The sequence below is a fragment of the Apostichopus japonicus genome, chromosome 7, assembly GCF_037975245.1.
Source record: "Apostichopus japonicus isolate 1M-3 chromosome 7, ASM3797524v1, whole genome shotgun sequence".
In the NCBI taxonomy this organism is placed as follows: domain Eukaryota; kingdom Metazoa; phylum Echinodermata; class Holothuroidea; order Aspidochirotida; family Stichopodidae; genus Apostichopus; species Apostichopus japonicus.
The window spans coordinates 25,006,791-25,020,907 of record NC_092567.1 but is presented as its reverse complement, the minus strand read 5'-3'; the positions used below and the strand labels follow the sequence as shown (position 1 = coordinate 25,020,907).

At 38.6% G+C, this 14,117-nt stretch overlaps 1 protein-coding gene and 1 pseudogene across 3 annotated transcripts in view; both read left to right on the top strand.

The window, feature by feature from the left end:
• Window positions 1-12,551, top strand: part of LOC139969857 (galanin receptor 2b-like) — a 71,810-nt gene extending 59,259 nt beyond the window's left edge. For all 3 annotated transcript variants that reach the window (XM_071975192.1, XM_071975194.1, XM_071975193.1), the window contains exon 2: window positions 8,833-12,551. In XM_071975192.1, the coding sequence (XP_071831293.1) occupies window positions 9,235-10,305 (1,071 nt within the window). In that variant the 5' untranslated portion in view covers window positions 8,833-9,234 and the 3' untranslated portion in view covers window positions 10,306-12,551. The remainder of the gene's footprint in view (window positions 1-8,832) is intronic.
• On the top strand, window positions 11,790-12,009 carry LOC139970345 (U2 spliceosomal RNA; annotated as a pseudogene).
• Window positions 12,552-14,117: the final 1,566 nt, after the last annotated feature.

Here is a 14,117-nt window from a genome sequence, read left to right as displayed (position 1 = left end):
AAAAGCAACCCTTGGCAAGCAACTTATGAATACCTAATTTTTGCTCTAGACGCTCAGACACTCTATGTTGAAAAAGAAGTCTGTATATGTACCCGTATATCGAATGAGGGCAGTTCTACAAGAATACAGAATAGCGGTAAACATAAGATAGTGTTGGGCTTTTGCAGGAATAGGAAGGGTAAACCTGTAATTCAGGGGTTCCCTAACTGGGGTGCATGGACCCCTAGGGTGCGTGAGTCCATCCCAGAGGGTTCGTGAGACGTTTCTGAAAGTCAAAAGTAGAGTACATTTTGTTGAACTAAAATCTGATGTATGATATAATTAAGAGATGTACAAAAATCGTACCTATCGACAAACTCTTTTCGCGTTCCATACGCATATGTTGCCATATTAGTACCGTACCGTACAAGTGATAAATAACTGAATTATGAAACAGACACAGGCTGTTATGCGTATTATAGTATAATAATGACTCAGATCGTGTTCTCGAAAAGTTGGGGGTTCGTGGACAACTCTGACATCCACAGGGGTTCGTCGGGGGGGGGGGGGGGGTAAATTTAGGGTTTCCGTGTTTATCTATGTATGATGACTTGAATTCGTTACCTTTGCATTATTCGACTTCTCTTGAACTCAGCATATTTATCTCAAGAACGATGTATTTTATTTCTTAGTTTACCCTCAATTCTCGCTTTGACCACAACATTTTGGCAATCACGTAAACTAACCAGCAGCTTTTAAACGCCACAGGGGAAGCAGCATTTACTAATTAATGTATAAGTGTGTCCTTTGTGGAAGTTATATAGAAACATAAAGATTTGTGATTTTCATCGGCCTCCATCCAGATGCGGTAATTTCCACGAAGACTGTAAATTTACACTGGTCCTCTTTCCATGTAAGGGGCTCTTTTGATAACATTTTTTTAACAATTCGGCTGAAAAGGGATTGTCAAGCTCGTTCTATGATCAGTGAGTTTAAACAAAATAATATTTCCTTCCCAACGACTCGTTAAGACACACGGGAAAAAAAAACCTTTTAGTATTATGATAATGATGGAATTATATCTCATACAGACCTACATTAAGTATAGAGTGACAGTTCCTAAAGGCCGGAAATTGCAAATTTCCGGGCAAGTTTAGCAAACCCCCACCGAGATCAAACTTAAACACCAGTCTAGGGCGGTTTTGTTTTCAGCAATAAAAATTTTGACATAAAATGATTTCGCCAAAAAATGCATTAAAATTGCTGTTAACCATTTATGACGTATACATTACATGTAATTTCCAGATAAAAAGTCGGATGCGATATCGACGTGTTCATTGAACGCCAAATGTTTTGTTAAATAAGATTATAGTTCATATGCCATTGCACTCTGGACTTATTCTAGACTTACTCAACGTTAACGGCCCATATTATTGGAGAATGGCACAAACAATTAACTGTTCTAAGGAAATATTAAATTCAATCAAATCATATAATATGACATACTGTGGATTTGATTCTTGACAGGTTCAAGTAAGGTGGATTTAATATCTAGGAGCAAAACCATGATATTCTCATCTAAGTAAAAGAAAAGAAATTTGCAAAAAATGAGCTTAAGTTGTGTAGTATCCTCAAATGAGAGCCATTCGGCTTTTCACCAGATGTGCAGGTCGAGACTAGTATTTCTTCACGCATGACGTCATACCATAAGGCTACCTACCACCGTTACCATGGAGCCTGTTTTGTACTGCCCCCTCCCCCCTCCTTCAAAGAAGGAATGTTAGAAATGCACAAACATAGTCTCCAATGTTATAATTACTACATCTCTTTTAATGCCTTCCAAATAGTTACACATTGAACAGTTTGATTTGAGCTGCTTCAATGTATGAAAATGAAAAACAATCTTCATCCATTTTATAGCATGCTTCACCTTGTGTCGTGCAACAGATGCCTGTAATGCTTTCTGTTTCATTAGCATATTCAGTAATCACAGAAATATCTAAAAGCAAATTCTTCCTTTCTCTATGATGCTGACGTCATCCCGATGCAGCCTGCATATACACTACGTAATCCATGCGATACACTACATAAACGTTATACATATTTCAAGAACATATTCTTTCATTTATTTTTATTTAAATTTTATTTTAAGAGGGTAGCTCGTTTAGCAATAGCTAATCTTCCACGAGGCCCTCTAAAAAGACATATAATTATATAAACTGTATGAAAATTTACGAAGTCATAAATACATTAATAATGCTTAATAAAATAGTTAAAACGTGTACAGAGTAAGGAAAATTAAGAAATTTGGTAAAAAAAAAAATTCTTTACTAAAAATACTCTTAGCTGCACACTTTGCTGTCATAAACCCATGTCTGTATTTCTCAAATCTGTTTAACCTCATGGCTTTTTCGATGATATTGCTAATTTTCACGTTTGACTTTAGTTATCTCTTTAAGCCTTATACCCTACCAAATCATGTCCCTAGAGTGATTGAGAGGAAATTAGATGATACATGATAAGTCCGAAAGGGGAATTGTTTAAGATAATTGCCTCCAGTAGGAAGTCAAAAAAGAACTCAACAAAAGAGGGCATTTATCGAACATTCCGAATTAAACTTAAAATTGATTTCAGAACTAAATTGCTTTCACAGACTTATATGCAATTGCGATTTCATCCCTAGAGTATTTACATTGGGGGGGGGGGGGGAGGGATTCTTTCAAAAATAGAAAAATACGGTGGATGCACAATTATGACACATCTTCACGTCAATTATTTATATATGTGTATTTACTCATTGGTTGCCCCTTTTTTCTTTACATACTTTTGCTTTCCAATTCTAAAAATTAGATTTTTTTCTTAACAAATTTGGAAAAAAATAATAACTTGTGGAACGCTTGAACTCGTTATGTATTATAATGATTAAACATATTTATTCATACCTCGCAAGGGGACTCGCTTATCCTCAGCTTGCCCTAATTTTTCGCTTCATCATATAGGGGTGATCTTGTCGTCCAGTCTCTTTGGTGTGTTTATTTTCCCCCTTCAGCAGACATGGTTGATCTTGTCGCAGCATTCTCTGTGGTGTGCTCTCCGCAGGATATAACCTCCGTCCTCCTTAACAAAGGTCATATGTAAGGCATAGATATTTTTGTTTTCTTTTTTAAATCTATCGAGATGGCGCTTTGCATTGTTCATGGTTACAAATGGGCATCGACCCTTCGGAGTTAAATAATAATATTTCCTTTTTAAACAAGCCGAAGAATATCTGTCTATACATAAGCGGCATTTGTTTACTTTTGCTGATAGTTGTGTTCACTGCAAAGGTTGCAGTTTGAGCATTTCGTCACATTCATGGCCGAAGACTCGAACCAGACTAAATATAGCATCGAGACACATATGCACATAATTTTGAATCCATTTATTTTTCATTACAATACTCTTTTTTTCCCCGTAATATTCGAAATTACTGAATCTAAAATATTGAAGTTCGTAGTATGCCTAAAGGCTGACATTGATTTCAATCTTGACAATAATTAATTTAGAAAGAAATTCAAATTGAAAGGCAAAGTTTTTTCACCATCTCGTGGCGCTTCGTTATCACATCTTACCAAACTAGCATCCCTCACTCTTCTAATCCAAATATCTCCCAAACGTAGCAGGATTTGCTGTTATAAGCATTTGGGTGAGCTCAGCTGTTCATCACAAAAACCTCCATCATATTTACTAAGTTTTCTAAGTCAGTTTTAATCATTTCAGAAGACTTAGGAAATAATCTCTATATCCGGGATATTATTTCAGGATAAATTAAGTAACATTGTTTTGTAAAATTATTCTCGAAATCAAAGCTGTTAATTGAAACTGGTTCCGTCTCCAGAGGCAAATTGGTAGAAACCTAAGAATATATTTTTACCACACGCTTTTATAAAACATCTGTCTGTTCTCCCCTTCATGATATGGATAATTGGTGCATCAACTCCTTAGGGGTTTCTTCATGAATTAATTAAATTAATTCCTGCCTTGACTAAAGACACCTGCAAGATTGTCTGTTTTCATCGATCTACTGTAAGTAGCGAGAGCATGCATGTGATACAAAAACATAAAATAGCAATAATCTCGGAGAAAATGAAGGTTGAAAAGCAGAATTTGACTTTCAAGAATCCTGGAAAATAACGTCATCCGTTTTTAGATCACTATTATTCTCGTGAAATTAGTGAACTCTTTGCAAAAGGTCGGATGTTATATAACAGCGTGTATTTAAAGATCTTATCATAGCCAAAAGACACCACTTTCGTTTGGATGAGTAACATATAGGCCTATATGTACGAATTGCAGATCAGACGTGCCTTTACTGGGATTAATCGTCGCTACTTTAATTATATTTCTTCAGTACTTTGAACTTGTCTACTAAGGAAAAATAACCGCAAGTAACCTTGAAATACCACGCTCTTAGTGTCTTTCAGTGAAAAGATCAAGATTGTCTCACAACGTGTGTTGCGAGGGGCATATTCTTGGTTGATTTGCAAGTATGTATGTTTCATTACCTATGTATAAATTTAGAGAAAGAACAAGGATTGCTGAACAATTGTTCTCGAAATACTTTTCATCCTAAAGGGCCGAGAAATCAATGGTTATCATAAAGACAAGCATACGATAAATTATCGGAGACGTTGAACCTTAATTGCCCAGATCAACCATACGATGATTCCCTATGAAAAAAAAGGAAACTCCTTAAGTGGGTAAGGTTGTCAACCCTCCCCAGCCCCACTCACACCTGACCCCACCCCACACCTATCCCACCCCAACCCACCCCACCAAATTCAGTAATGCAGATGATCTATGTACAATCACCTACCTACTTTCACCCTCAATCTCCTCCTAACATTCTTTAACTGCAGGTTTGTAAAACGATGACACAATGCAGGCGCGTATCCAGGATTTTCAAACCAGGGGCGCGCGAATGACTATCTAAGCGGAGCGCCACCATAAGTTGGCGCGCAGCATACCCAAACATTTCTGGTTTTGATAACCCCCCAGATCACCGGAACTGGCACTTCTCGGGCTTGAAAATGACCAACGAGATGTACAATTTTGCCTGAGAACCAAGTATTTCCCAATAGTTTTTTTTTCCATCTATATCCTTTTTGAAGATTGTCACCAGTCACACATCATGTTCGACCTCATCGCATCTCCTGTGGATCATTGCTTTTGTAGGTGATTCTACGTCGCGGGCCACAGTACCCGTCAGCCCCACTTTTCAAGGTTTTAAGCCCATTATTTGTTCAGAATTTGAAAATTCACATTTCTTGTGAAAAAAATTCACTTCAAACCATACCCATAATGTTGCACAACATTTCATCTATGGACAAATAATATAGAAAAACCTCCTTCTACCCCTCACAGACCGGTAAAAATTGCACGAGTAGAGGGAAATATGATGGAGAATACGTTGGCCAGGGAATTTTCGAAAATACAGACACAGTTAATTTATTGGTGTACAAATATTAAAACCTCTAATAACGACTGCTATAAAACTTCGTTGAAGGAAATAAAAAATACCAGATATTTCCGAAACCGAACACTACACACTTAGACGTAGGAGGCGGGAGGCTGCAGCCCCCCCCCCCCTCCTCCAACCAAATAATTTTGGTGAAAATTCGGGCAATATGATGATCATTTTTCGGGCACCTTCTGAAAGAAAAATAAATTGCAATGATGTAGCTAAAGGAAATCAAAAGTTAAAAAAAAAATCTCCATGGTAATTAAAATAAAGTTCTCAGCTTGGCCGACTATAATTCGCCAATCTGCCAATCATAACTTTTAGCATGGGCGGGATTACGGGGGGGGGGGGGCAAGAGGGGGCATTTGCCCCCCCCCCCCCACTTTTTCCCAGACCTTAGTTCACTTTTTTGTCGTTTTTGCAGACAAATGTGCACAACCCTAATCGAAATTATTCCCCCACAACAGCTCTATCATATTGGCCTGTTTGTTTCGAATCCAAGTAGAATTTGTGTTTAAAATCGTAACATGTAGCATGCAGAATAACTGGAGCTGGAGCAGCACATGGTTCGCAGCACAGGTTACGAATCCTGGAGCTAACACACTATAGTGATTCAATTCTGCATGTGATGAATCCGCGGCATGTGCTACAGTGCTAGCTTCAGGAATTGATTTTCAAGTGCTGCTCTACTGAATGCGTTGAATAACTAAATCCAGAGAAACGATTTACGAAAGCCAGATTTGCATATTGGGTATATCAATAATTAAATTCAATACACTGACACATGACCCCCCCCCCCCCCCGTGTCATTCAACAATATGCAATGGCAATGCCGATGTAATTTTTTACTGCTCGAAATCCTGGAATGATGCATGCAAATCGAATAATGTAAATTACAAATTGGCACTAACACAGTAACAAATTAAATCCATTGTTACAGTATACAGCACTCGGCAGTTTCGTTGCAGTGGCGGAGCGTCCATACAGTCAGAGGGGCGGATGCCCCCCCCCCCCCTGACGGACTTAAATGGACTGCTGGCGCCCTTTTCAGCTTTTTACCACTTTTTACTTATTCGCGATTATTGACATTTTTACTGCGCTCTCATCTACCTATTGACATTTGTCACATTTTTTTCGGTGTAATTTTCTGACAAAATGCTCTAACGGCTATTTATTCTTCGTTTATCTGCAAATTAGCAAGGCCCAGAAAGGGTCATTTCCGGCGATCTAGGGAGTATCTTTACTCAAAAAATGTCTGTACGCTCCGCGCCAACCTGTGGTGGCGCTCCGCTTAGATAGTGTCGAAAGCGCCCCTACAGACCATTCTCGCCCCCTCTGACCAACACCCGTAGCTACGCCACCGTTTCGGTGGGGGGGGGGGTAAAGGTATGTTCAGTCCCCAATATTTGCCAAGTGCTCCAAGAAGTGGGGACCGCGGGGAGAATTTCGAGTTGGGTGCTGAACATATTCTTGATCGCTCCAATGCACAATATACTAATAATTTTAGGGGGAAAGAACTGTCTAGATGCGATTTATTGTTACCAGAGGTGTCATTTTTGCTGATCTAGGATTTCCTTTTTGCTTAAATTTCGACGCGCCGCGCCAACTGATGGTGGTACACCGCCTAAATAGTGACGTATAAGCTTCAGTTGTACTTCACCATATAAGTTCTTCTATCCGTCCTCCCTAAATGTACACACGTTCATTAATTGTTTAGATGCAATTTAAAGCCTATATGGGTGTTAATTTTACCGATCTAATGTACCTTTCATCGAATATTTCGACGCTCCTTGCCAACCGATGATGGCGCTCCGCTTAGATAGTGACGTATAACAAAAGTTGTACATCACCATCTGACCATATGTTCTACTATCAATCCTCTTCAAATTTTTAAACGATAATTAACTATCTAGATACAATTACAGACATGAGATCCATATTTCAAGGATGGGTACATGCAGCTTAGAGCACTCGGGAAGTGCCGTTTCCGGCCATCTGGAGGGTTTGTAAAGCCAAAAAATTTCTTGTACGCTACGCGCCAACCGATGGTGGCGCTCCGCTTAGATAGTCTTGCTGGCAGGTTTGCCCCCCCACTTTCACATCTCAAATCCCGCCCCTGACTTTTAGGATAATGTCGAGCACGAAATAGGTCACGTGCCTACGTGTTTGGTTCGGTGCCTTCTCCTTGTCTCATTTCAATTTTGTTTATATATTCATTCATTCTGAAGAAGAAGAACTAATGAATATTTATATCAAGTTAGATATATAAAATGACAAGATTAAATTCACAACGCATTTGATCACTGTGGGTTGAGCCTAAGGTGATTCTGAAACTCTAGTCTCGTAACCATCGTTCGCCACTGCCCGTCAAATTTTGACGGGATTTTTATTCCTCTCGACTAAAATGACCAGTAGGAATTATTTCATAGTGTTGTATAGTATTACTTTATATTTGATTGTATATTGCCAGAGGTTTGATATTCAAATGAGTAAATTATCTTGCAGGTGGAAAAATTCCCTATTATTAATGAATTCAGATTGGACAACTTAACCGACAAGAAGTGTAAATAATTTATATTCATAATTGAAAATTAAAGCATCTTTCCAAAGAATAGGAAGGTTGGTTTCATCAAAAAGAAAACCTCAAAAACCAGAATCAGAAACATGATGGTGACTTAATCATTGGTTATCCTGATATCGGGAGGTCCCTTGACAAATTAAAATACAGTATTGTACTTCAACTGAGGGTAGCAAGAACTTGGCTGGATTTGACAGACTTGTGACAGCAAGTTTACTTTCGCAAGAAAGACATGCATGGTCACAATTAATTCTCCGCCAAGTATGATTTGGAATGAGTATAGGTTAACTTTAGCCACAAATTCTAGAATATAGACCTGCTTTGCTTATTGTATTCACATTTTTGCAAAGAATTAATTATCTACAGATTGTTTTTCTCTTGTTACGTATTACCCGAACTGATCAACTCCACATTGTAGCACTCAGTGGCGTAGCTAGAGGTTTAGGCGCCCGGGTGCAAGAGTAGAAAATTGCGCCCCCAATTATAATTATAATATTGTGAAACAAATTCCTGACGCCATACATCAATTTCGTCATGTTTTTCTAAAACGTGCTTATTTACATACTCTCATTCTCCCATTATCAGCGCCCCCTTCAACCGGCGCACGGGGAACGTGCCCCCCTGACCCACCTGACTACGCCACTGGTAGCAATAACACACTAATACATAGTGTTCCTTTAATGACGTGTGTGACATTCATATTTTACTGTTTCAATTATTTTTTCCAATATTCAGGAAATCATGTAACTAATAACATTCTCTTCTTTTGTTACAGATAACTAGCGTCAGAAAAGACAAGAGAGGGTTGCGTTGTCCCCTGAAGAGGGAATTAAATATCAAGAGCGCCTCCTTAGATTAGACTGCATTGCCTGCAGGGTTGTCCGTCTCCGTTGACCATGAGAGTTAAGCTACGTCCTGCTCTCTCTCTCTCTTTTCATTTAATAGGATAACAGCAGTCTAAGATAACCAAGTCAGTTCGGAATCGTTTGAACTTGAAGAGAGGCTACCATTTGCATATATTCTTTCATTTGACTCTCAAAAACAAACAAATAACTACTTTATAAGTGTACTTTACTTTACTTCAGTTAGTATCGGCTTTTACTTAAAAGTTTTTTACAAAAGTGATTATTCCATACTTACAAAAAATTAACAGAAACGGAGACAAATAACTTGGATCATGGAAATAAAAAGTGCAATGGATCCTACAGGATTTGTCACAACCGGAAGTGTATACACAACAGAAGGAATACCCACTAGTACATCGGTAACCGATGTTCTACTTCCGGTATTATACTTTATTATCGGGTTCCTTGGAATTTTGGGTAATGGGGTCGTAATCATTGTCTTTCTCGCCAACCGTAAAGTATTCCGATCAATAACCAATTTATTGATTTTGAATCAAGCAATTATGGACTTTGTTGTCGCAATCATTTTTCTTTTGGATCGATTTGGACCCTCTCTTTATAAGTTGACAACCAATGAAACTCTTTCAGAAATGTTATGCCGTATTTGGGATTCGGAATATCTTCTTTGGGCGTTCTACATCGCATCGACACAAAATCTTGTGATGGTCTCGCTGGAGAGATACTTTGCAACTTGTCACCCCGTTAAGCACAGGAACTACTTTACTATTCGCGGAGCAAAAATCGGTATCGCAGGAATTTGGCTTTTTGGACTAGTTTACCAATCCTATTGGATATTCGTCTTCTTTTTTGAGTTTTCATCACAATCTTGTTTTCCATTGTGGACAAATAGGACCTTACAAGCGTGCATGGGTGTATTCGTCTTTCTGATGGAGTACCTCATACCACTTATTGTTATGACGTTTTCTTACGTCAACATTATCCTAATGTTGAAGAAACGCGGTCAAGGGAAATCCGGGAGTGTTTTTCAGCGAGCTAAAAGAAACGTGACAATTACTTTATGTCTTGTCTTCGTATCTTACGTGATATGCTGGACGCCTACAGAGTTCGGATACATCTTGTACAACTGCGGGCGTCCTTACGACTTTGAAGGGACATTCCATTACGTCGCAACTGTACTCGTATTATGTAACATGTGTACGGCTCCGTTCATTTATACTTTCAAATATGAACAGTTTCAGAATTATTTAAAGCGGATGTTTTTCGGTAGGTGCCTCGGGGTAAACAGAATCGATGTCAATACAGTCAGTGCTGTCCCCGAGCCTCAAGACCAAACCTTAAATCGCTCCAGCGACACGGGCAAACAAGCTGCCACTACGGCATAACTGATTATATTGGATATGTAAATGGTCATCATCAAAGTTGTCCAAAAATATGCTAGGAACTCGAATATTGGTCACTTATGTTCAAAGTTCAAAGTTCATATTTTATTTTATTTTTATACTTTGGACATATATACGCAATATGCCTCCTACAAAGCCCTTCTTAATATTGGTATATAGGAGTAAGTTTCTACAAATCCATGCGGGCTTCATATAATTAATTTACTCCATTGGTCTACAATACTTGAAGGTATATTCCGGTGACAGAAAACGTTATATTGTGACAAAGAGAGAAATATTCTACATTGCTAGTTGAAATTTCATCTCAATTTCTTGTTCCTAATTCAAGACGTCCTTCATTTCACGTATCCTAGTTGGACTGGCTTAACCCAATCTTGCCCCAGGAATTTTATCGGAATTTTTTTTTGTAGAAATAGTATTTCCCTCTGTGGATCAATGATTGAAATATGTTAAAGAAAAGCAAAAACCATTTCCAAATACCAGGATGAATCTGCTACAGGCGAGTAACTAGCCTTCTAGTGTGGATAGGTAAGCCAATACAGTAGTCCCCATTATAAGAGTCCGGGAATTTACGTTCAGTAACGGTTGTATATTGATATGACTTTTCATGACTTTTCATGACACAATATAGGCTTCGGTATGTTAAGAGTGATGTGGAGGGGGAGGGGGGGGGCTGCACAAACTTTTGCTGACGTCCGTATGGGGAGGGGGATGTTGTCGCTTTAACGGGGCTTAGATGCAAAATGGTGCTATCCTTCCCATCATTTTAAATGATATTTATCTATACGACTCATTTGCGTGCTTGTTTTATAACATGTTAGCCATTTGGAAGAAAATATGGCGGGAAAGGGATGGTAGGAGTCACGTGTTCCAGTGCTCCCATTGGCTACGGCGATGGAAATATTAACCATGCCAAACAATTACAAATACATTATTATACTTGTTGGTATAGGTATACGTAAGTATCTGTATTGATACAAATGGAGATGTTGTGTTTTGTTTCTTTGTGTTATTCGTATTCTCTTGCGCTCCCCGTTTCTTCCCGAAACTTTCTGTGGGTGGGGTTAGTTTGTCCCCATGCACTCTCTGGCTACGCTACTATTTCATGCGCTTGTCAGATGCATTCAGACTATATATCTTTGTTATATAAAATGCTATGATAATATGGTCTTAACAATAAAGATGCAGAAACGTCGGGGCAATTGAACTAAACAACCATGTCAAAGCACGGAAACATCCTTCGAGGTCATCAGAGGTCACCAGAAGCTTACAATTAGCATGTACTGAGTACGTGATGTGATAGCCTATGTTTTACTTGTAGTGACGTTTGTTAATTTTCATTCAATGTTCACTAAGAAGTTAAGGTAGTCAATTGAGCCTATATGGACCGTGCCATGTATTTATAGGGTATTTTAATGTTGAATATCTTGAATAAGTGGAGTATACATAGCTGCATTAGTATAAACATCGCTTCTCGGCCTTTTGGCTAAGATCATGTGTAGTATCTGTTCCCTTTCGAGGGGAATGGTGATGCACACCTGACGATGATCACATAGTCACAGTCCCGATGCAAGGGGACTGGGGTTGAGAACGGATTAGTCGTTCGGTAGTTTGGTTTTCGTGCCCAGGTTCTTTCCTGGGCGACTTTTTCTTAAAAAGTGTTAATATAAATATGGAATTATTTTTCTTTTCTGTCTTAGAATATACGGTATTATACATCAAGCCTTACATTCTATGAACAATGAAACCATATCTGAATTATCTATTTACGGTATATGATAGATGAATCTTTGAAATACGCAGATTGTGGTCAAATGTTTCTTGTTTTGACGTTTTAGTTTAGAAAAATATTGCAAGATTATCTCAGGTGCAGCAAAGAGAAATTTAGTCTTACCTTTCTAGCAGTTTAGTAAGCCTAAATGTATTTATGCTATCCTCACAACCTCAACAAAGATACATTGCACTTAATATCCCATCCACGCCCCGGTAGACTGGTAGGCGAATTAGTTACGTCACAGCAAAACAAGGATTTGTGTGTGTGTGTGTGTGTGGAAATTAACGCTATGATCGAATTTTAGGTTCTTCTGTGTATTTTGAAAAAGAGATTTCTTTTATAGGTTTTATCCACTGCACTTAACACAGAAATGTAACATAAAGTAGTTTTGATATGACTTAGATATTATGTATATATATAAAGTGTACATTAAATAAAATAGCAGAACTGCATTATACAACGACTGTTGATGTGTTGTAGTCATTTCATATAGCAATATTTCTAGCTGATTAAATGAATTGCTGACTGGTCACCTGAGTCGATCAACTTGCGTCCACCTCAGAGATATAAGTGTAAAGCCGTTGGGGGAGGGGGGGGGGTCTAGGTAAGATTAGGCCTACATTTTGTTTGCTACAAAGGAAGACACTGATCGACGTCACGGGAAGTGGTCTAATGGGGAGGGGGTGGCTTGTGTTCCCTTACCTACAAAACTGGACGTTGAAACTTAAAGTTTCATATAGTCTCTGTACATTTGCAGTTTCAGAGGCTAGCTGCGTAGGCAACTTATTCTGAGCCTGTCACGACGCTCACAAGCGCCCTCACTTTATAGGTAACTACATGACTATACTCCATGGTGTGTTATCCGCCCCCCCCCAAAAAAAAACACTACGAACAACCGAAAAGTTCTTCCTAATACTGTCGTCACTCCACGCGCACTACAATACTGTTCTAGTTAGTTATTGTATCAGTCACAGGCAGATGGTGAAATGTTTAATTAATGCTAGTCTTCAATGTACTCGCCCATATCACACTTCAAAGCAATCGCATTGAGAGTATATGAACTGTTCAGACCCTGCATCTTGGCCTATATAAAGAAACTGGATATATGAGTCATATACTACTGTTATTAGTAGTCTGAATAAGTGTGTCATGAAAGTATAGAGTGGCAGATCCATGACTTCTAGTTAAGAGCTTGGGGCCCACACCGGGAGACAAATATCTTTAGCCGAACAAGATTAAAACCGAAAAAGAGGTACAAAGTAATACATTAAAATGGCATAAATCTTCCCACTATTATGCAGCTTGCTTCGAACGAAATTACAGTATGCTTTTAGCTAAGTTTTAGTGCCAAAACTACTTCAGGAACAACTTCCGGTACATAATAAATGATGGAAGATCAGTCACCATTTCATAAATAAATTATTACAGGCTGCAGATTTCCATGGAATCCCCCAAACGCCCCCCCCCCTCTCGGGGCATGCGGTAAGGATATATGGAATGGGTCAATGGCGCATGCGCGAATCACGCACTCTACCTACTTACTATGGGTCAAAGTAACGGTCACGTATGGACATAGGATTACTGCGGCTTCTGTTTTGTATCAAAGAACAATGTTTTGTGGTAAAATCATTTAAAACATGTTATTTATAATGCTCATGGATTGTTAATTGTCCGCTGTGTAAAATTTACGACCTTGGCAGGTCGATTACATAATCACAAAACTTTCCTAACTATAGCATGCTATAATTGGAGCCAATAAAGCAGATCTTTATGGTATGTTATTCCATAAGGTTTACGTCGCATTGTCACAATACGCTTAGAAGTATATGAACTCTTTCAGTAGATGATATATTCATGGCCACTTTCTTTGGGGAGAGAGGGAGGAGGGATGGGGTATAGTAGAGAAATATGACATTTCTTAACAGAAGATAAGAAAGCAGGCCTGTTTTTCATCATTTATAAGAATATTATGCACAGTTGTGTCGATGCGTTACATTATCGTAGCCAAGAACATAAAACG